The sequence below is a fragment of the Ruditapes philippinarum genome, unplaced genomic scaffold, assembly GCF_026571515.1.
Source record: "Ruditapes philippinarum isolate M1 unplaced genomic scaffold, ASM2657151v2 ctg7816_1_1_1_1, whole genome shotgun sequence".
Lineage (NCBI taxonomy): Eukaryota > Metazoa > Mollusca > Bivalvia > Venerida > Veneridae > Ruditapes > Ruditapes philippinarum.
In genome coordinates, this window is record NW_026866419.1 from 952 (window position 1) to 24,920 (window position 23,969).

General features: G+C 32.5%; 1 protein-coding gene and 1 long non-coding RNA gene across 4 annotated transcripts in view; both read left to right on the forward strand.

The window, feature by feature from the left end:
• The first annotated feature begins 577 nt into the window (after positions 1–577).
• The window catches only part of LOC132732417 (NAD-dependent protein deacetylase sirtuin-2-like), a 28,424-nt gene continuing 5,032 nt past the window's right edge, over positions 578–23,969 (forward strand). The window contains exons 1-8 of the mRNA XM_060718833.1: positions 578–658; positions 14,290–14,421; positions 15,903–16,064; positions 16,873–16,979; positions 18,777–18,833; positions 20,547–20,615; positions 22,373–22,496; positions 23,254–23,331. Coding sequence (XP_060574816.1) covers positions 637–658; positions 14,290–14,421; positions 15,903–16,064; positions 16,873–16,979; positions 18,777–18,833; positions 20,547–20,615; positions 22,373–22,496; positions 23,254–23,331 — 751 coding nt within the window. The 5' untranslated portion in view covers positions 578–636. The remainder of the gene's footprint in view (positions 659–14,289; positions 14,422–15,902; positions 16,065–16,872; positions 16,980–18,776; positions 18,834–20,546; positions 20,616–22,372; positions 22,497–23,253; positions 23,332–23,969) is intronic.
• On the forward strand, positions 4,296–5,277 carry LOC132732418 (uncharacterized). Of its 3 annotated transcripts, none has more exons than XR_009626034.1 (3): positions 4,296–4,351; positions 4,385–5,016; positions 5,080–5,277. It is a non-coding gene; the product is annotated as an uncharacterized LOC132732418 (long non-coding RNA). The 3 variants fall into 3 exon arrangements; XR_009626036.1 differs by having other exon boundaries at positions 4,324–4,339; XR_009626035.1 differs by having other exon boundaries at positions 4,332–4,347.

The window sequence follows — 23,969 nt, forward strand, 5'->3', positions numbered from 1 at the left end:
CCAATGGCGAGCAGACATGGCGTTATGCTCTTCCTTGCAATTGTATTCCTTCCAATGTTAAAGTTAAATATGAAAGGTCTCTGTATCTTAATTTATTAGAAAATGCAAAACACAGATAAATTTTTGCAAAAAATAGATTAAATTCCTATAAACTACATATTGAATCTGGAAGACACATGAGTATTGAAAGAAGTCAGAGAAAATGCACATTAAATTATGTACGTCCGGGGATATAGAGGATGAATTTCATTTTATATTAATATGTCCAATTTATAGCGATTTTAGAAGTATGTACATTTCAAGATTCTTTACTGTAAATCCTAGTGTTTATAAATTATAATACAAGTAAAACGATTTCTTTTTCTGCTGACATTTTCTTTTTTTAAAAATCAAACAGTGGGCATGATACAGTATACTGTAGCATAAACCATTGTTTGATTTATAACGCTATAAATCTGCAAAAACTAATGTTTATTGCGAAAATAAGGAAAAATAATTTTGATAAATGATAATCTTCATTTTGTTCGTTTTATCATTATTTATTCGAGTTTTACTGCAAAAGAGGGAAAATATTTAGTGGTGTTCATACTTTGCAAGCGTCTGGGAGATTACGGTTAATGTAAACATTGAAAGAAAATGTCATCGGATAAAGAAGTCGGTACGTCTTGTTTCGTTTTACTAATATTATACATTGACAGTTCAACAGACTGCCTAAAACTTCATGGAATAAATGTGTATATTCTCTCACAATGCAACATATTGGGAAAATAATCTGTTTTCCGTTAGCGCCATCGTCTATATGGATTTCAAGTCATCTCGGCCTCAAGACATTTCGTCCCGGGACATAATGGCCATAAATCAAGTGCCCTATTTTTGGCTGTGACTAAAAAAAGGATTGGAGCACCACACTAAATACCGTATTCCGGTATATACCGGACAAGGCGCTTGAATGATAAAATGCTAAAATCTTGCCTTTTTACCCAACGGAATGAACTAAAACAGGTCTAATTCATCTTATCACACCGAATTAAGTGCGATAATGAAGGAAAAATGTAAAAATATGCGAAAAAAACTATATTTGTCTATTTTGTGATCATGATTTCTGCAAGCGTCTAGAGGTACTGCTCCAATCCTGTATTGAGCTAAATCCCCTATTTTTTAATATAATTTAGATTTTAGAATAAGATTAATTTACACATGTCAACCATAAATTGATATGAAATTTCAATAAATGTAGAAGTCTGTCTAATATTTAAAGAAAATCAGTAGTACATCAAACAGTTACATTGACAATAAAAAATATGGAAGTGGCTAGCCGTACGGGCCCGTACGGCTAGCCAAAAGTTCTAGCTGTACGTGAGTCACGTACGACTAGCCAGGACGCACTGTATTGTCTAGCCGTACGGCACTTTTCAAAATTATATGGAAGTCGAAAGTTATAATGTCGTTGATTTTCATGCTTATCATTTGTTGTTTTATTTGTATGAAAGATGAATTATTAAATCATTTTTGTTAATTAAGCACATGGATCGAATAAATAATGATCGTAGTGGAATAAATAAATAAATAAAAAGAACGGTGAAATGCAAAAATAATTATGTAATTTTCAAAACAGTAGATAAATATCGAACATAAAAGCACAGTCAATCAATTAATTAGCCTTAATTAAAACCTATCCAGGGACTGACAATAGCATTTTAGAATGCCTTTCACGGAACATGCAAACTTTCCTTAATGATAGACAAACTTCTATACCGTCGGTAATTGTCGCAATTATCAGAGCCCAACAACAATCATTTTCAGTGTTTGTTGATTTTTTTTTCATATTAAAGGTGTCGAAAATTAAACTTAATGAAACAAAAAAAGATTATTATCAAAATTTTGTTAACTATTTTAATTGGTGTAAATGCAACCAAAGGCTATTTTTTCTCGACATCTTGCGATGACAAAGATCGATATATATAGCCATCAAGGCGATTAATCTCTAAAAAGTTAACATCCGAAGACAATTAATGCTGTTTCTTGTTAAAATCCTCGCTTAAAGTCATAAAATAACATATGCATTTTCGACTTCCATATAATTTTGAAAAGTGCCGTACGGCTAGCCAATACAGTGTGTCCTTGCTAGTCGTATGTGACTCACGTACGGCTAGAACTTTTGGCTAGCCGTACGGGCCCGTACGGCTAGTCACTTCCAAAAAATATAGAGGGAAAAAGTGGACAATAAAGGAAATAGAAAGTGGATAATCGTACGGGCCTTTAGGGCTAGCCAAAAGTTTTTGCCGTATGTGATCCACGCACGACTAGCCAGGACACACAGTTTTGTCTAGCCATATGGCACTTTTCAAAATTTATTAAAGTCAAAAATGCATATATCATTTTATGTCTTTAAATGACGATTTTAACCAAGAAATCACAATTGAGTTAGAGATGAATGGCCATATGTTGGATAAAGGAAGTATGAATGTCGATCGTTGTCGTCTCCACAAATGGCGATAATAAAAAGATTGTTTAGTTGCAGTTGAATAACATCAATTTAAATCCTTTACAAATTACATAATAAGTATATATAATTATTCTTTTTTGTTTCAATGATTTTCAACACCTTTAAAAATGACAGAAAAGGCACAGAAAATAATTGCTGTTTGGCTCTGATAATTGCGTCATTTGAAAACGCTGTATTTCTTCAAAATAATGAGTGTTAATTTTCATAGAAGAACAAAAGTCGATACAATATCAATTTCTGTTCATAGTCACCTTCTATTTTTCAAAGTGCTTCATAGAATCGCGTTTGTAAAAATAGTCATTTGCATAAATTTGCACATGCGCTTTCGTGGGTCGCTTTTGAATATTAATTAAGTGAAAATGACGTCAAAAGGTCAACCTACATTGATTTGGCATTCATTGTTCAGATTTAAATCCACGTTTTGGCGAAAAAGATACTGCATGTGTAAATACAAAATTACGAATATAGAAAAAGGGCTTAATTAATTTGTATTTTGTAACTAAGAGGAAAGTCACGTATGTCTATTCACTTTTGTTTTCGGTAGACAGAAAGTGAAAGTAGACATCATGTTTTTGGAAAATATATTACGTGACCTTGTGTTAACACATGACATTTAGTGTATACATATATATGCAGAGTATGGTTTGGATGAAAGACATGACCAACTCTGACTGGGTGTTCAATATTTATTTTGATGATGTGAATATGAAAACCTATAAAATGCATAAACCATTATAAATACATGAAATACAAAACACAAATTAAAATACAAATTCTATATCGATATCATTTCAACATTTCATATTTCAAATAATTTCAATTATTTTCAATTATTTAATTCATACATTTCATTACATTTATTTTAAGTAATTTAAAGTAAAACATATCTTACCAGGTGCAACTGGCTGACCTCTGTTATATAAAATAATATCAAATCCGTTCTATAAAGAACAAACGTAAAGTTGATTTATATAAATACGTACAATATTCAAAATGTTCTATGAAGAACTACTGAAGTTCACCTTACAATGCAAAGTATGAAAATGATTTCTTAGAAAAGGAATGTAAATTGCCCGCGCATAAAATGATATGAAATCACTCTCATCCAATCACATTCTTACTTAACAAATATACAAGATATTTATTGGACATCACTTAACAACACAGGATAACAAGAGACAGTTCACTGAGCAAAGTAACTCACAACAAGAACAAGACATTACCCATAATTCTTATAATGATGAATGAAAATGATGTCATGTGATTATGCCTGAATGAATGAAAATGTACAGTTAGTTATTCAGTAACAGTGATTACAACTGTGTTTGTAAATATAGGATGAGTATACAGAAAGCCAGTAAATTGACCTTATCTACACATAAATCATATTAAATACATTACTGAGTATCAGTTGTCTCCATAAAAGTGTATAAATCATATCAGGTAACAATTATCTTACTCATCAGAAATGTTTTCCGAAAATAAATGCTTCAATATTGAACAAATGGCAACTTGCATCAGTCATATGCCGCCAACGGGTACATGGGTCTCCGCGCGCAAAGTGACGTAAATCATGCATATTTATAAGATCAAATTTAAACATTGATTAATAAAGCACGCTGGTAGTGACATAATAAAGTGAATATTAATGAGGCCAAATAAAGTTTGACACTAAATATGTTAGTATTCATCCGAAGCTGTTCTACAGAAATTAGCTGTTCTACAGAAATTAGAAACATCCTTCGGTTGCTATCGCTCCAGTTGAAGTTTCTAATTAGTCCCCTACCGGTTTAACCGGAGGGGACTTTAGGTTTACCCTCCGTCCGTCTGTCCGTCTGTCTGTCTGTCCGTCTGTCTGTCCGTCTGTCTGTCTGTCAGGTCTGTCAGTCCGTCAGTCCGTCCGTCCACAAAACTGGATCCCGCGATAACGCAAAAAGTACTGAAAATATTTTTATGAAACTTGATATATGGATAGATGGCAGTATGGAGATTATGCACGTCTTTTTTTTTCCTTCCTATGTTGAAAATTCTGGTTGCTATGGCAACAAATAGTCTGAAAATATGGCAAATTTAACACATAAACTGGATCCAGTGATAACTCAAAAAGTACTGAAAATATTTTTATGAAACTTGAAATATGGGTAGATGGCAGTCTGGAGATTATGCACATCTTTTTATTTTCTTCCTATGTTGAAAATTCTGGTTGCTATGGCAACAAATAGCCTGAATTTCAAGATTTCTGATTTAAATTTTTCAGCCTTTTCACTATATGTTCTTTATTTCTTAAGGTGTTTACTTCAAACTTTAAATATAAGTTCCTGGTCATCAACCACATCATATGTGACAAGGTTTATAACTCTAGCACAAAAAATATTAATATTACCTCCCTTGAACTTAGATTTTTTAGGGGAAAAAATGTTGTCTTTTTTAAATAACTTCTTTATTTCCTAATGTATCTACTTCAAACTTCATATATATGTTTCTTATTATCACTCGACATTTTTGAGAAGGTTAAATACTCTAGCAAGACTATTTCCAGAATTATGTCCCCCTTGAACTTAGATTTTTAGAAGGTTAAATACTCTAGCAAGACTATTTCCAGAATTATGTCCCCCTTGAACTTAGATTTTTTTCGAGAAACTGGTATTTTCACTCCAACTTCTTCATTCCTTATAGGATTTACTTTAAAATCCCACATCGTAATAATATGACAAGGTTGTATAAACATAATTTCCTTACTAAGCATGGAAACTTAACACATTACTGTGATATAAACAAACTTATTTTATTATGTTTTGTGGTCGATATTTTCAAATACAGACTTCATCCTCAAATTCATTATAAATGGCAATACACAGGAGTGTATGACAATTAAAGAACTTTTTGAGGGACCGGTAGGGGACTACTGTATTGCCCGCAATACTATCAAATGCTTGTTTCTGTAGAACAGCACGGATGAACACTAACATATACGTAGAAGTTTGTTTATCATTAAGTAAAGATTGCATGTTCTGTGAAATATTAGACAGTATGTTGTGTCTGCTCTTTACGTTCTACACTAATTGAAAGATTTTCTTCAAACTTGGCTCAAATGTTCACCTCAACAAGGGGATGTGCAGAACTCATGTTGCCCATGTGTCAGCTCAAGGTCAAGGTCACAATTGAAGGTCAAAAATTAAACAAACAAATATTGGAAAGTATGTCGTGTCCGCTCTTTAAGTCCTAGATTTTCTTCAATCTTGGCTCAAATGTTCACCTCAACAAGGTAATGGGCAGAACTCATGTCACCCTTTTGTCGGCTTAAAGTCAAGGTCACACTTGAAGGTCAAAAATTGACATAGAAGATATTTTTAAATATTTGAATATTTCTGAAACTAGAAAAGGTATTTTCTTGAAACTTAAAATATATATGAAGTGTCGCAATTAAGATATGCTGGTCAAGTTTCATTACTCTGTATTGCATTTTAACAAAGTTATGCCCCTTTTTAGCTCGTCTATTCGATAAGAATAAGTAGAGCTATTGTAGTCACCCGAGCGTCGGCGTCTGCGTCGGCGTAACCACTTATGTTAAAGTTTTTGTAATAGTTCAAATATTTTCAAAGTCCATTGACTTATGGCTTTGAAACTTTGCACACTTGTTCACCATCATTACCCTAACCTGTAAACAGGAGGAGGTAACTGTATCAAGCATTTTGACAGAATTATGCCCCTTTTTTGACTTAGAATTTATGTTAAAGTTTTTGTAATACCTCAAATATTTCAAAGTCCATTGACATATGGCTTTAAAACTTTGCACACTTGTTCACCAATATTACCCCAACCTGTAAACAGGAGGCGGTAACTGCATCAAGCATTTTGACAGAATTATGCCCCTTTTTTGACTTAGAATTTACGTTAAAGTTTTTGTAATACCTCAAATATTTTCAAAGTCCATTGACATATGGCTTTGAAACTTTGCACACTTGTTCACCATCATTACCCTTACCAGTAAACAGGAGGAGGTAACTGTATCAAGCATTTTGACAGAATTATGCCCCTTTTTCGACTTAGAATTTACGTTAAAGTTTTTGTAATAGTTCAAATATTTTCAAAGTCCATTGACAAATGGCTTTGAAACTTTGCACACTTGTTCACCATCATTACCCCAACCTGTAAACAGGAGAAGGTAACTGTATCAAGCCTTTTGACAGAATTATGCCCCTTTTTTCGACTTAGAATTTATGTTAAAGTTTTTGTAATACCTCAAATATTTCAAAGTCCATTGACATATGGCTTTAAAACTTTGCACACTTGTTCACCATCATTACCCCAACCTGTAAACAGGAGGCGGTAACTGCATCAAGCATTTTGACAGAATTTTGCCCCTTTTTAGCTCGACTATTTGAAGAATATGAGAGCTATTGTAGTCGCCATGGCGTCAGCGTCCGCGTCCGCGTCTGCGTTGGTTAAAGTTTTTTGTAAAGTCAAATATCTCAATTATTACTTGAGATATTCAATTGAAACTTACAATACTTATTTATAGTAACAAGGTACATCAGATTGACAAGTTGGATAACTCTGCCTACAATATTGACAGAATTATGCCCCTTTTTAACTTAGAAAATTTGGTTAACGTTTTTTGTAAAGTCAAATATCTCAATTATTGCTTGAGATATTCAATTGAAACTTACAATACTTATTTATAATAACAAGGTACATCAGATTGACAAGTTGGATAACTCTGCCTACAATATTGACAGAATTATGCCCCTTTTTAACTTAGAAATTTTGGTTAAAGTTTTTTGTAAAGTCAAATATCTCAATTATTGCTTGAGATATTCAATTGAAATTTAAAATACTTTTTTATAGTAACAATGTACATCAGTTTGCAAAATTGCATAACTCTGCCTGCAATATTTGCAGAATTATTTGCCCCTTTGAAACTTTGAAATTTTGGTTAAAGGTTAAAGGTCTTCAAAGATATATACTTGAAACTTTACACATGCACTTAGGGTCATAATTGGAGGGTCATAATTGTATGTCACTGACCAAGTTCCATAACTATATCTTGCATTAAGGCTGATTCATATCCCCTTTTCTACTTAGTCTCTTGGTTAATGTTTACATGCAAGTTTTACATATCTCAATAACTATTAAAGATATTTATTTAAAACTTCACATATGCATTTAGGGTCATAATTGTAGGTCACTGACAAAGATCCATTATTCTATCTTGCATTTAGGCTGATTTTTCTCCCCTTTTTCAACTTAGAAATTCATGGTAAAGTTTTGCTTGTAAGCTCAATAACTACTGAAGGGTTTGTGCCTTTTTTGGGACAATTTTATGCATTCATAATAATAAAGCAGTGATTTACTTCATAAAACATCTTAATAACAAGCCTTTGTACCTTTTCTGTCAAATTTATGTATTCATAGGTAATTAGTATTATTATACTCAATAAAACACCCTTGTGACATTACCTTCTGAATAATCAAGCCAATACTGTATAATTAGACTCTCTCTAAGGCCTATAACATGAATTTAAAAAATAAAATTAGCCCTTTTGTGAACTTAAAAAATTTAACATTATCAAGGCTCTTTTACTATCAAGCACTTAGAATAGTCGAGCGTGCTGTCCTACCGACAGCTCTTGTTCGACTTAGAATTTACGTTAAAGTTTTTGTAATACCTCAAATATTTTCAAAGTCCATTGACATATGGCTTTGAAACTTTGCACACTTGTTCACCATCATTACCCTAACCTGTAAACAGGAGGAGGTATCTTTATCAAGCATTTTTTTTTACTTTCAAGCACTAAGAATAGTCGAGCGTTGCTTTTCTTACCGACAGCTCTTGTTAAGCCTTCAAATTTACATACAACCAAATATAAGACAATATGTTGTGTCCGCTCTATAAATCCTATACTAATGGAAGAATTTTCTTCAAACTTTACTCAAATGTTCAACTCAACAAGGTTATGTGCAGAATTCATGTAACCTTTGTGCCGGCTAAAGGTCAAGGTCACACCTGAAGGTAAAAAATTTACTTAGAAAATGTTCTTAAATTTTAACATGTACTTGAATATTTCTGAAACTAGCACAGGTATTTGCTTGAAACTTAAAAGATATATGAGGTGTTACAAATAAGATATGCAGGTCAAGTTTCATAACTCTGTATTGCTTTTTGACAAAGTTATGCCCCTTTTTAAGTCTTATAATTTACATACAATCAATACTAGACAATATGTTGTGTCCGCTCTATAAATTCTATACTAGTGGAAGGATTTTCTTCAAACTTCACTCAAATGTTCACCCCTACTGGGTAATATGCAGAACCCATCTTACCCTTGTGCCAGCTTAAGGTCAAAGTCACACTTGAAGGTCAAAAATTGACATATAAAATGTTCAGTACATTGGAAAATGAAAGTTTTTTTGTAACTGTTTAGAACATGATTTGACAATATATATTTATACCATTACCTGTACAATAAGTCTTTTTTTTCACCAGAGATAATTTCTTTTTATGTATATGTGCCACTAAAGTTATTTTCTTAACCACCATTCCAAGTCGTCTTCTGTCAAGGGCATTGGTGGGGGTATGAATCGCATTCAGCGATAGTTCTAGTTGATTCTGCTTTTATGTTCGATTTTTATCTATTTAAAAATACAATTGCTATAAGTTGCTAAAATTGTTTTTGCTTTTCTCCATTATTTTATTTCAAATTTTCTATTTGATTTTCAAAATTGTTAATTTGATTATTTATTTATTCCACTCAGATCATACCGTTATGAAACAAGTTTCTTTGATTATACATGTAATTACATCGTAACATGTCACATAATGTGCTTAATTAACAAATGTGATTTAATAATTCGAGGGTTCAAAAGTAAAAGGTTATAACTGCCATTTTTGCTGAAATCGACTTTTTATGTTTTTTATAATGTACTTATTGTCCTTTATGTTTGGCGAAAATATAATACAAATATTCAATCCTCAAACATTAAAAAGTATTTTGTAATAACTTCTTTTCTACAAATTATGTAGGGGTAAAAGGTTCTAAGTGTACTTATTACCTGTTGTTTACTTGTTGTTCCCCATGTTATGAAGAATCTGTAGTGGAAAAAGGTTATAACTGATTTTATCACCTTTTTCTTCTGACAGAATACTGCATTCATACAGTTCACAGGCACTATCTGTTATCTCTTTCCCCAAGAAATTTATCTTGTAGATTTAAATGCAGTGAGAATATAACCGAAGATGAAAGACAGAAAATATTCAGTACATACTGGTCAATGGGTGATTACAAAAGTCAGCGGCAATTCATTTGTTTCCATGTTGCCAATAAAGAACCAGAAAAGGTATCTAAACAGAGAAGAAAACAAAGAACTATTTCAAATTCGTTTTTCTTCACAGTTGGTGGCAAAATGGTTAGAGTGTGCAATGACTTTTTCTAAAAACTCTCGATGTCGGTTCCAAAACAGTTGCAAACGCAGTTAAGCACAAAGTGGCAGGGTTATATGTTGGAAATGACAAGAAAGGGAAAGCTGTGCCTGGAAATAAAACAAAGAAATATCACAGATCATTTGTAAAGAAACACATCGAAAGCTCTCCGACTTTTGAATCACACTACACGCGAGAAGCTTTCAACAGGAAGAATCTAACACAATATTTAAGTATAAGACGAATGTACTCACTGTATGTAGAAAAATGCAAAGGACAAAATAGAAGGTGTGTTTCAGAGGCTGTGTACAGAAACATTTTCTGTACAGAATGTAACTTGTCTTTCCTCCATCCTAAGAAAGTGCAATCTGTATGACACTTTGAGAATAGAAGATAGACTAGATGAGCCAGCAAAAGCAAAATATCAGGCACACCAAGAAAGAAAAAATAATGCTAGAATGGAAAAATCAACCGATAAAGAACGGGCAAAGAAAGATCCAAAGTTTTCTGTGTTGGCATTTGATATCCAGGCTGTATCGCCAAACACCATGCAGTTTAATTGGTGAACTTTATTACAAAAGAAAACTGTGTTGTTACAATTTGTCCAATTTGTCATTCTATGAACTGGGAAATGGTAACGGGACTTGTTATCTTTGGGATGAGACACAGGGAAACGAGGCTCGTGCGAAGAAGGAACTTGTGTGTACTTGTATGTTACTTCTGATGCAAGTAAGACGTACATCTGTTATTGAAGAAGTGACATTATATAGTGATACATGTGGGGGACAGAATTGCAATCAGTTTGTTGCAAGTTGCTTAGTTCACTGTGTCCAGTATATTCCACACATCAAGTGTATAAACCACAATTTACTCCAAAGTGGTCATTCAGAAATGGAATGTGATTCCATACATGCATCTATCGAGCATGCAAAAAGCCTCACAAAAGTACATGTTCCATCTCAGTGGGAAACAGTTATATCATTAGCACGCCGGAAGCAAACATATATTGTTGTTCTAATAAAATAAACTGACGTACTAGATTACAAGTTGTACAAAGAACAAAACTTTGGCTCAATGAAAATTAATGTTGATGGAGAACGTGTTTATTGGCTGAATATAAAATGGATTCAAGTTCGTAAAGACAAAGAAATGAAGGAATACAGTAATTTTGTGAACTATGGTTTTTGATGTTAGTGAGTTCAAGGAAGTTAGGTTAATGCAGAAGAAGAGCAGAAGCAAAGAAAAGTCCCTAAAGGCTCCACGAAAGGCTTATATAGAGAAACTTTCAATATATGCTGCAAAAAAAAGCTGATTTGATGTCACTTGTTGCCTCTGAGACAATTCCGAAGGAGTACGAATCATACTACGAGTGATTGCTATGCAGCAAATCTATAAAAGACAAACTGTTAGCGAGAGTGAAGAAGATGAGTGAACTTCATGGAATAATTAATGACAAACATTCACATTTTGTGACATGAAACAGTAGTCTTTATTTACTTAACTATGATATGGGTCACTAATATCCTTAATTGCTGATGTCTGGGGTCTGGTTGACTTCAGTTCGATTATATACATTGTACCAAAGAACATTCAAAATAAATGAAAATTTGTAAACTTAGATTTTAGTGCATATTTCCCTAACTTTTTAGTTATCAATTTATTTCTGTAGAATCTAAATATTGAGCTGGTACATATTTCATATTTCTATGAATGAAAATTGTCAATTTTGTGTACGAGTATTATTGTGCATGTGTGTTAATGACATTACGTGTGTTCTTCAAAGTAAGTACATAATTAATAAATTTGCAACAATAACAATTACTGCAACATGTAAATTATTTTCAGAGGAACAAGGCTATAACTGCACTAACAACCTTTTACCACAATCTATCTCTAACTTTTATTGCTAAACCTTCAGAAGTAAAAGGTCGTAAGTGCAATTATTACCTTTTACCGCTCAAACTTGTTGTCTTGACAGGATCTAAGTACATTTATTACCTTTTACTTCTGTAAAATGATATTATTTTAATCTTAGAACTTTAAAACAAAACATAATTACAAGTGTTTTATCAGCACCAAGCAAGGTAAACTAAACAAAATATGATATAATGTAGTCAACAAATATGGGATAATCAAAATTGTTATAAAAATATTACGAAAAATAAAGTTGTATTAAAATATATGTTTTTTGCGTTTTTCTCGAAATCTAGAAAATGGCAGTTATTACCTTTTACCTTTGAACCCTCGAATTGATCTTTCATACAAATAATTTAACAACAAATCAGGAGCATAAAATACAACAATGTTACAACTTAAACTTAATATAATATAATATTATTCAATCATAAATATAACTTTGCATAAACAAATTGTTATGGCAAATACTATAACTATTTTATAAGAAAAAACTGCGAGTGTGGCTGAGTCAGCCATCTGTGGTATAAATCAATGTATAAGATTTGCAGCTTAGGTCCAAAATGACAAACCCAATGTGACATAATTTCTGTTTTCTGAATTGAAAAGTTGTAAACTTTCCTAGGATTGAACATGTATCTCAGGTGAGCAATCCAGGGCCATCATGGCTCTCTTGTTCATTTGTAATGAAGGCTTAAATTCCCCCATTTTCATTCAATCAAAAATAGTGGCCATTTTTTCTGGTTCTTATTAAAATGTAGGTTGAAGATTATCAGGAATATTGTTCTTAAAAAGCTGGAAAATGATGAAAACAAAGAAAACATTCTGAAGTCATTCTATTAAATGACCTTATGTTCTTATTTTCTTAATGGAAAATTCATGTAATGGAGTGTATAAAACTGATTTGTGAGACTGACTGATTTTCTGCTAAGAATTTTCAAATTTAAGAATTTTTCCCAATTATGGAAGGTTGATACAGGTACACTCCCAAATTGACAAAATTTAATACATCCTTGATAGTTAATAAAATAATTTGAGACCAGGTGTTGAACATCTTCCATAATTTCCTTTTACAAATAACAGCACTCATAAAAAAAATTTAAACTTCTTAAAGTAGATCATAATACATTTCTTCCTTGTTTCACTACAGTGTAAGGGTTTTATAAATACAATGTAATAAACAAGTAATAAATGTTCACAAATACTTGAAGTCTGGTATAAAATATAACAGTGTGATGTTAAGCTATGAGTAATCATTTTATGCTGTGGTAGGTCAGGGGTTCAAGTATTAAAGCTACTCTCCCACAGAAAATGGGTGTAAAAAACATCAACATATTTGTTTACAGTTATTAAATACATTGTATGCATAGAAGTAAAATTAGCAGTTTCCTTGAGATATCTGTTACCTAACGGTTGTTATGTTTCACTTGACACAGATATAAACATCTCTTAAAGCACACCCTTAAACAAGTTGAGAGTAGATTGCTTGAGGCAGGTAGAGCTTACGGTTTTAAACTAGATTACCGATATATGTTTTTCTTTTGTTGTCTCTTTTTATAGACATAAATTTCTATGAAATGCTGTGCAGCAATCAATTGCAGAATAAAATACTTACCAAGTACACATCTGTTCTATCTGCAACCAACGGATACTACTTGCAACCAGTGTGTGTATAATTTAAGTCAATATTTACAAAATAAAACATTGCAACAGTTTAAATAATACAGCATCATTAACATAGCAAAAACTTTACTTTTATGTTTTTTCTTTAGAAAAACATGTATTAATCATCTAGTTCCATATAAATGCATGAGCCAATAGGGCTGTCATTGATGGTAAATTTTGTATTGATATATCGAGAAACAAATATCGATGATATATCAATATATCGACTTTGACAGTACATGTAGATACAATGAAAAACAATTAGATATGTGTTATAATTTGGGATCATGGTGTTATGCATGTTCTATTAGACATTACACTGTACTACAAAGTTTGTTTTTTCTGTTATTTTGTTTATGAAATTTGAAAACAGAGTTTAAAGTTCAAGTTAGCCAAGAAAACTGGAAAAAAGTGACTTCTCTTATTAGGCAGAATAGAGAGGTATATTCACCAACAGAAATAAATGAATTTTAGCTTGTATCGATATTTGAAAGTGTGTATCGATATTGTATCGGATGACAAATATCGATAATATATAAATATTGCCATATTCAATGACAGTCCTACGTGCCAATGATGAAATTTTATTTCAAAAATGCCCTAACTATAAAATGTGGGATAGTAGCTTTAAAAGCCATCCAGGTAGGTATTTGCAAGCTAGTCGAATAGTTTAGAGGTTCAAGTACATGTATTAACAACCACCTAGGTAGATTTTTTTTTTTGTAAGCTAGTCAAAGTTCCTTCACATGTAAATAAACAAGAACATATTATTTATAATTTACAGCCAGTGATAAAGATGGTGTCAAGGGCAAGGATGAAGTTGGAGCAGATGCGGCATCAGGGGCCGAAGCTGCAGAGGACAAGAGTGAAAAAAAGCCAAGTCTTCTGGAACAGACAACATCAAACCAATCCACAGGTAATGTATACAAATGTAACATACTGATTTATTTCATATGTACCATATTTTCTCTAAAAGCTACCTTGGGGGCAAAAGTTTAGCATGTGTAAAAGTTGTAATATCATTAAATTGAAAAGAAATTATGTTAACTTTTTTGTATTAGTTTCTGGCTGGATACTATATAAAAAGCACCAGCAGTGGTAAATTTTGTGCTAATTGCCGTGAATATATAATAAACCACTATCATCTTTGTAAGTAAAAAAAAAATGGTATGGGGCATTTATTCAAGAATATATGGTATAAATACATATGAAGTGAATTGATATCACTTATGGTCGGATAGTGGAGGTAATATGGCACTAATGTGTATATTAAAATTGATAAGACTCTTTTATTCATTTACATAAATTATTCAAACAAGTATTTACTTATTATGATATCTTTTGAAATATGTTTGGTGACAGTCCAATATATTTCCTGTATTGGACACTGTAGTATCCAATTAATCCTACATTGGACGGTTTAGTGTGTATAACATTTTCCTTGTCCGATCAAAGATAAAATGGTGGTAGTATCCAGAAAAAGACGACAACAACAGAAATCAAAACATCAGAAAAAACATGCTCAGTTTGACTTGTACTATTTACTCTGGAGTTTGAAGAATTGGTACAGAGCCTTTAGTCAAGAACATTTTAGTAAATGACTTTTTTGTTTGCCATTTTATGTGATTCTTTGAGGCAGATTAATATGCTGAGAATAAATATTTAAATAATGACTGTTACCATATATATATGATAACATGTTTAAAGTAAAACTGGATTGGGAAGATGTACAGATAATGGAAAATTGTACACCTAAGACATTTTATACTTTAATTTTTGAAATTAATAAACATGTATGTCCAGTAGTTGTTAAAATTGCAAGCTACTGTAGAATTAACTACATGACTACTTTTGCCAAATCATAATAGATAAAAATGCTTTAGTGTAAGTGCGTTACTGATGACTACTCTGAAATTTTAACTTGATAATTTTGAACATTAAATTTTCACTATATACTCTGAACTTCTTACAGGATACTCTAAACTTTATCTCTGGATACTCTGAAATTTTCAGTTTGCACTGGATTCAGTGAAATTTTTAATATTCAATTGACATTCTGAAATTTTCAGTTTTCACTAATACGTACTTTCAATTTTCACTGGATTCTTTGAAATTTTCAATTTTTACTTGATTGAAATGTTCACTAAGGATTCTTTGAAATTTTTGATATTCACTTGATTGAAATGTTCACTAAGGATTCTTTGAAATTTTCGATTTTCACTTGATTGAAATGTTCACTAAGGATTCTTTGAAATTTTCGATTTTCACTTGATTGAAATGTTCACTAAGGATTCTTTGAAATTTTCGATTTTCACTTGATTGAAATGTTCACTAAGGATTCTTTGAAATGTTTGGAGTGTACTAATAGATAATTAAACATGCACTTTTATTTAAAAGCTGAATGGCTGACAGAATGTATGAAGAAATCTATGAACATCAGTGATGAACCGAAGCCAGAGAGTGTCCTAGATGAAGTCAGTTTTGAAGGCATTGCTAGATATTTTAAAAGTGACAAGTGCAAGAATATTGTTACCATGGCTGGTGCAGGAATATCAACATGTATGTCAGAAAAGTATTCACTTTTAAAAATTGTTTTAGCTTTAACTTACTCATGTTAGTTCAGTCAGGATCAAAGTTTTTTTGTAACATAAGATGTTCTATATTCTAATTTGACCTTGATTGGAAAAAGGTTTTGTTTATGTCACAAAATATTGCCATAACACAGTTGAGTTCTTAAAACATCAAAGTGATTTTTATGTATCAGTAAATTCTTAATTGACTTCTTTCTGTTAACAAATAGCAGGTATAAAACTTAACAAGAATCTTAGGGTGAAACTGTAAGAAAAAAATTCAAATTGTTTCAGTTCCATATAAAATAGTTTGTGGTTACACTTGGCAACTTGCCATTTAGGGCCATCATGACTCTTTTGTTTATATTTAATCTGATTATACTTTGCAAAATGATAATCCCGACAGGGACTTTGGATTCTTTCATGTGAGGAAGCTATCCAGCTAGCTTATGGAACGTCTGTGGTTCTACTCAGGTGCCCGTTCGTGCCTGAAATAATGCACGGAGGGGCACCTGAGGTCTTCCTCCACCAGTAAAGCTGGAACGTCGCGATATGACCTATACTGTGTCAATGTGACGTAAAACCCAAAACAAACAAAAAAAACAAAACAAAATGATGTTCAGAAGAAAGTAATATCAAATTTGATGAGGTATTAAATTGGGGGGGGGGGGGGTTAAACAAGGATTTGATGTAAGAATTTTATTGTTTCAGTTGAAAAATTACTATACTCTAATATGAAATCCATCTTGTAGGAAAGTACATGTAGATGTAAATACTATTCTACATTTTTCTTACAGCTGCTGGTATTCCTGACTTTAGATCACCAGGTAGTGGATTGTACGACAACCTGCAGAAATATAATCTACCACATCCTCAGGCCATCTTTGATATAGGTTTTTTCCATGTAAGTTCTCCAATGTTAAACTTGGTCTGTGTTTAATAAATTGTGTTTCCCAGGTAAGTTATTTAAGGTTAAACTTGGTCTGTGTAAATAAAAGGTGTTTTCCATGTAAGTTTCAAAGATTTAACTTGGTCTGTGTTTGATAAATTGTGTTTACCATGTAATTTATTTAAGGTTAAACTTGGTCTGTGTAAATAAAAGGTGTTTCAAAGATTTAACTTGGTCTGTGTTTGATAAATGGTGTTTGCCATGTCAGTTTTCAAAGGTTTAACTTGCTTGGTCTGTGTTTGATAAATGATGTTTGCCATGTCAGCTTTTAAAGATTTAACTTGGTCTGTGTTTGATAAATGATGTATTCCATGTAAGTTTTCAAAGATTTAACTTGGTCTGTGGTTGATAAATGATGTTTGCCATGTAAGTTTTCAAAGATTTAACTTGGTCTGTGTTTGATAAATGATGTTTGCCATGTAAGTTTTCAAAGATTTAACTTGGTCTGTGTTTGATAAATGATGTTTGCCATGTAAGTTTTCAAAGATTTAACTTGGTCTGTGTTTGATAAATGATGTATTCACATGTCAATTTTTAAAGATTTAACTTGGTCTGTGTTTGATAAATGGTGTTTCCCATGTAAGTTTTCAAAGATGTAACTTAGTCTGTGTTTGATAAATGGTGTTTCCCATGTAAGTTTTCAAAGATGTAACTTAGTCTGTGTTTGATAAATGGTGTTTCCATGTAAGTTTTCAAAGATGTAACTTAGTCTGTGTTTGATAAATGATGTATTCACATGTCAATTTTTAAAGATTTAACTTGGTCTGTGTTTGATAAATGGTGTATTCCATGTAAGTTCTAAAAAGGTTAAACTTAGTTCGTCTTTGACATTGCGATATTTAACATAATAATAATTCAAAAAGGTTAAAAATACAATAGATTTTCATATCACAGATGCAAGAAATTATATTTTAAATTTAGTTATTTGAATCCTAACTTTCAAGGTGAATGAAAATTTTGGTAAGAACATTTTGATTAATCTATAAATTATGATCCATATTTTTGAAAAATAAATAAATTCAACTTTGGGGTCCAAAGTTAAAAAATTAGAGAGGAACTTTTATGATCCATATTTTCACGTTATGAATGATTGTGATGTTTATTTTTCAAATAGATTGATATATGATTTGTTTTAACAGATTGATATAAACTTCTTGTATAGTGTATGTATTTTAATTATGTTTTAGGTACAAAGGCTATGTAAAAAGTAGTTCTTATTTTGTTTTCTCTTTTGATAATTTTAAGCAAGTATGGTTAAAAGTACTTGATTTTCTTTACACATGAATAATTTTTAGGTTTGGTGGCCTGATGGTTAAAGTGACCACCTCTCATTTAAGATATTGCAGGATCGAGCCCTGCTGGGGGTCACAATCATTTTACCTCATGTGTCACTAGTACTGGTTAAACCAGGCAGTGGACTCGAAATTGGTTCAAATAAGTTCTAAATATTAGTAAGATTCAAGCTTGTTATGGTTGAGTGTTTACCTACCTTAATAACTATAGGTATAACCTCTGACAACTGTGTCAGGGAATCAATTCTTTCCCTCAGTAAGGGCCTTGTTTCTTTCTTCTTGGTCATAACTTCAAATCCCAGCCACGACAGGGTTTTTGATGCATTTGCATATTTCAGTTTCATTATAAATATGTTAGTAAAAAGCTAAAATCAATATGTTTAAATTAATTAGAGAAGACAAATGGTAAGTCCATTTAAAAAGCATGAAAATAACATTTGAAATAACATTTTTATTGCAGGAAAATCCGGAACCATTTTTCACATTGTGCAAAGACCTATTTCCAGAATCGTACAAGGTAAACATGCATAATTATATATGTTTGCTTATAAGTCATAACTTATTTAATAATTTCAATTACCTTATAAACATCTTAAAGACCTGTATTGTGTATAATTTTTATATGCCCGAAAGGGCATATTATGTTATACCCCCTGGCGTCCGTCTGTCTGTCTGTCTGTCTGTCTGTCCGTCCGTCCGTCCGTACGTACGTCCGTCCGTCCGTCCGTCCGTCCGTCCGTCCGTTAGCAATTTGGTTTCCGGAGCATAACTTAAGTTCCATTTGGCCCATAATGTTCAAACTTCATAGGATGATTGCCCATATTGGGTAGAAGACCCCTTTTGATTTTGGGGTCAAAAGGTCAAAGGTCAAGGTCACTATGACCTTAAAACTGAAAACAGTTTCCGGAGCATTACTTAAGTTCCATTCGACCCACAATGTTCAAACTTCATAGGATGATTGTCCATATTGGGTTGAAGACCCCTATTGATTTTGGGGTCACAAGGTCAAAGGTCAAGGTCACTATTACCTTGATACTGAAAACAGTTTCCGGAGCATAACTTAAGTTCCAATTGACCCACAATGTTCAAACTTCATAGGATGATTGTCCATAGTGGGTAGAAGACCCCTATTGATTTTGGGGTCAAAAGGTCAAAGGTCAAGGTCACTATGACCTTAAAACTGAAAACAGTTTCCGGAGCATAACTTAAGTTCCATTGGACCCACAATGTTCAAACTTCATAGGATGATTGTCCATAGTGGGTAGAAGACCCCTATTGATATTGAGGTCAAAGGTCAAGGTCACTATGACCTTAAAACTGAAAACAGTTTCCGGAGCATAACTTAAGTTCCATTCAACCCACAATGTTCAAACTTAATAGGATGATTGTCCATATTGGGTAGAAGACCCCTATTGATTTTGGGGTCACAAGGTCAAAGGTCAAGGTCACTATTACCTTGATACTGAAAACAGTTTCCGGAGCATAACTTAAGTTCCAATTGACCCACAATGTTCAAACTTCATAGGATGATTGTCCATAGTGGGTAGAAGACCCCTATTGATTTTGGGGTCAAAAGGTCAAAGGTCAAGGTCACTATGACCTTAAAACTGAAAACAGTTTCCGGAGCATAACTTAAGTTCCATTCGACCCACAATGTTCAAACTTCATAGGATGATTGTCCATAGTGGGCAAAAGACCCCTATTGATTTTGGGGTCACTAGGTCAAAGGTCAAGGTCACAATTACCTTAAAACCAAAAACAGTGTCCGGAGCATAACTTAAGTTCCATTTGGCCCACAATATTCAAACTTCATAGGATGATTGTCCATATTGGGTAGAAGACCCCTATTGATTTTTGGGTCACAAGGTCAAAGGTCAAAGTCACTTTTACCTTAATACTGAAAGCAGTGTCTAGAGCATAATTAAAGTTCCAATTGGCCCACAATATTCAAACTTCTTAGGATGATTGTCCATATAAGGTAGAAGACCCCTATTGATTTTGGGGTCACAAGGTCATAGGTTAAGGTCATTATTAATAACTTAAGTATTAATCAACCTACAGCTGTAAAATTTTATAGGATGAACAGCGAATTCCCATGTCTTACAAATGCTTCATCCTTACTAAAAAAAAAACCACTTTCGGGCATATAATGCTCCGCCTAGCGGTGCTCTTGTTTTCTTTTGTTTAAATTTATTTGCAAGTGTATGAAACAATATTATTTTATTTGCAGCCGACACCTTGTCATTACTTTATCAAGCTTCTAGAGAAGAAGAACAAGCTAATGAGACATTTTACACAGGTAGATTTGCATCATGTTTCTTTATTCTATAAGAACTATTTACATTTTAAAGGAATCATGTGACTATCCAAAATATTTCTATATTGGACACTGAAGTATCCAATATATTTTTCATATATCAAATAATAAACTTAGCTTAACCTTTTTAGCTTCACAGGAATGTTCCTTTGGTGGTCACCTTTAAAAATTGTTCAAAGAATTTAATTCCATGCAGAACTCTGGTTGCCATGGCAACCGAAAGAAAAAACTTTAAATGTCTTCTTTTAAAAATCCGTAAGAGACAGAGCTTAGATATTTGGCATGAAACATCTTCTAGTGAGTGTCTACCAAGTTTGTTCAAATAAAAGCCCTGGGGTCAAAATTGGCCCCGCCCCAGGGGGTCATTGATTTTCCCTATATGCATATAGTAAAAACTTAAAAAATCTTCTTTTAAAGAACCCAAAGAGCTAGAGCTAAGATATTTGGCATGAAACATCTTCTAATGAGTGTCTACCAAGTTTGTTCAAATAAAAGCCCTGGGGTCAAAATTGGCCCCGCCCCAGGGGGTCATTGATTTTCCCTATATGCATATAGTAAAAACTTAAAAAATCTTCTTTTAAAGAACTCAAAAAGCTAGAGCTAAGATATTTAGCATGAAACATGTTCTAATGGGTGTCTACCAAGTTTGTTCAAATAAAAGCCCTGGGGTCAAAATTGGTCCCGTCCCAGGGGGTCATTGATTTTCCTTATATGTGTATAGCAAAAACTGAAAAAATCTTCTTTGAAAAAACCCAAATAGCTAGAGTTAAGATATTAAGCATGAAACATCTTCTAGTGAGTGTCTACAAAGTTTGTTCAAATAAAAGCCCTGGGATCAAAATTGGCCCCGCCCCAGGGGTCATTGATTTTCCTTATATGTGTATAGCAAAAACTTAAAAATCTTCTTTGAAAAAACCCAAATAGCTAGAGTTTAGATATTAAGCATGAAACATCTTCTAGTGAGTGTCTACAAAATTTGTTCAAATAAAAGCCCTGGGGTCAAAATTGGCCCCGCCCCAGGGGTCATAGATTTTCCTTATATGTGTATAGCAAAAACTGAAAAAATCTTCTTTGAAAAACCCCAAATAGCTTGAGTTTAGATATTAAGCATGAAACATCTTCTAGTGAGTGTCTACAAAGTTTGTTCAAATAAAAGCCCTGGGGTCAAAATTGGCCCCGCCCCAGGGGTCATTGATTTTCCTTATATGTGTATAGCAAAAACTTAAAAATCTTCTTTGAAAAAACCCAAATAGCTAGAGTTTAGATATTAAGCATGAAACATCTTCTAGTGAGTGTCTACAAAATTTGTTCAAATAAAAGCCCTGGGGTCAAAATTGGCCCCGCCCCAGGGGTCATAGATTTTCCTTATATGTGTATAGCAAAAACTTAAAAATCTTCTTTGAAAAAACCCAAATAGCTAGAGTTTAGATATTCAGCATGAAACATCTTCTAGTGAGTGTCTACAAAGTTTGTTCAAATAAAAGCCCTGGGGTCAAAACTTGCCATTATTATTCATGTGTATTAAATAACAGAGACATTATATGTTACAACATTTTCGGGGAATCAACCATATAATAATGGAAGCAATATAATTTTACTGTTGATAAATTTTATTGATATTTTTCTTAAGATAAAGATTTATACCCTTCAACTTTGCTTTGATTGCTTTTGACAGATTTGCCCTTTTATTAAAAAATATTTACACAGGTAAATTAACTGTAGAATTTTATATAATTCAGAACATTGATACACTAGAGCGAGTTGCGGGACTTAGTGATGATAAGAATGTAGAGGCGCATGGTTCCTTTAACACCGGGCATTGTCTCGAGTGTAGCGATGAATATTCACTAGAATGGATGAAAGGTATATCAGAAACTTAAACCTCTTGACCATTACTCCTTGAGAATTTTCTTCTGAAAATAAAGATCTATTTTATAGATTGCTTAAAATTTGTTGGTAAATAAAGCATAAATTGATTGTAATGTCATATTGTTTTCAAATTTTTGGCCCTATTTCTGGTAAAGGCTTTCTTGCACATCTTTATCTCTCCGTCTTTACAGATTCTTTTAGTTTATTTTTGTTTGTATAGCATCTTGAAATACATTTTGGATACTTCTACTGAAGAGAGCCAGTTCTTTTATGTTCTTGTTAAACAAAATATGTCTTGTTCAAGTACACCATTGGGCATCTGTGACCCAGTGGTTTAATGTTGCTGATTCAAACCGCTTGCCCCTCACCGCTATGGGTCCGAATCCAGACAGGGACTCTGCACTCTTTCATGTGAAGAAGCTATCCAGTTAGCTTACGAAATGTCAGTGGTTCTACTCAGGTGCCCGTTCATGCCTAATAATGCACAGAAGGGCACATGAGGTCTTCCTCCTCCAGCAAACCTGGAATGTTGCTTTATGTGTCATTATGACATAAAACCCAATCCAAAAAAAATATATATTTTCAAACAAGATTTAGATTTTGTATTGCAGGTAAATTGCATGGACAGGATTTTATGTTCACCACTAATGTAAATATTAATATATATATATCATGCTGAATAATAAATGTTGATTTGTGTTCTAATATTCTATAAATATGATATATTTTATGATAGAAGTATAATTTTCAGAACAGATATTTAGTAAATCAACAGAGACAGTTGTGCCAAAGTGTATAAAAGAGGACTGTGATGGTGTTGTTAAACCAGGTATTGCATATGAATTCTGTTTTAAAATAGTTCCCACTTGTATTATTTTCAGTTTTACTTTTATGTACTTTTTAACATATTTTTTATCTGACTCTTATAACAACAGATGTTTCCATATTTGATATCTCTTCTTTCATTTTTCATTGTAATTTCATAAAAATGGTAATAATTTTTAAAGTGCAGAAAAATACATGTAAAACATTTAAGTGTTATTTCTGAATAAGACGAAATCTTGTCCAAGAATAGGGCTAATGCACCATTATTCGTGCATTAAAGGTACTATCCCACACATTGCAGTTTGGGTGTTCTTGAAATAAAATGTCATCAAAAGATAAAATTTCACCACAGGCGCGTACATTTATATGGAACTAGATGATTAATACATGTCTTGTCCGGCAAAAAAAAGATATTTGAGTAAAGTATTTTCAAAGTTTATCCTGTTTTCTCGTATTCTCGGGGGGTTAAGGACTAAAGTTGGTTGCATCATATTTATAAAACATTTTGTTACAGTATTTTTAGCCTGATACACAGAGAAATACCTTATTAACAAAATACAAAGAAAGAAAGATCGTAAGTGTAAGCAAAACAAAAGATATTTCTGCTTGTTTAATTATACTGACCTTCACCCTCTGAGTGAA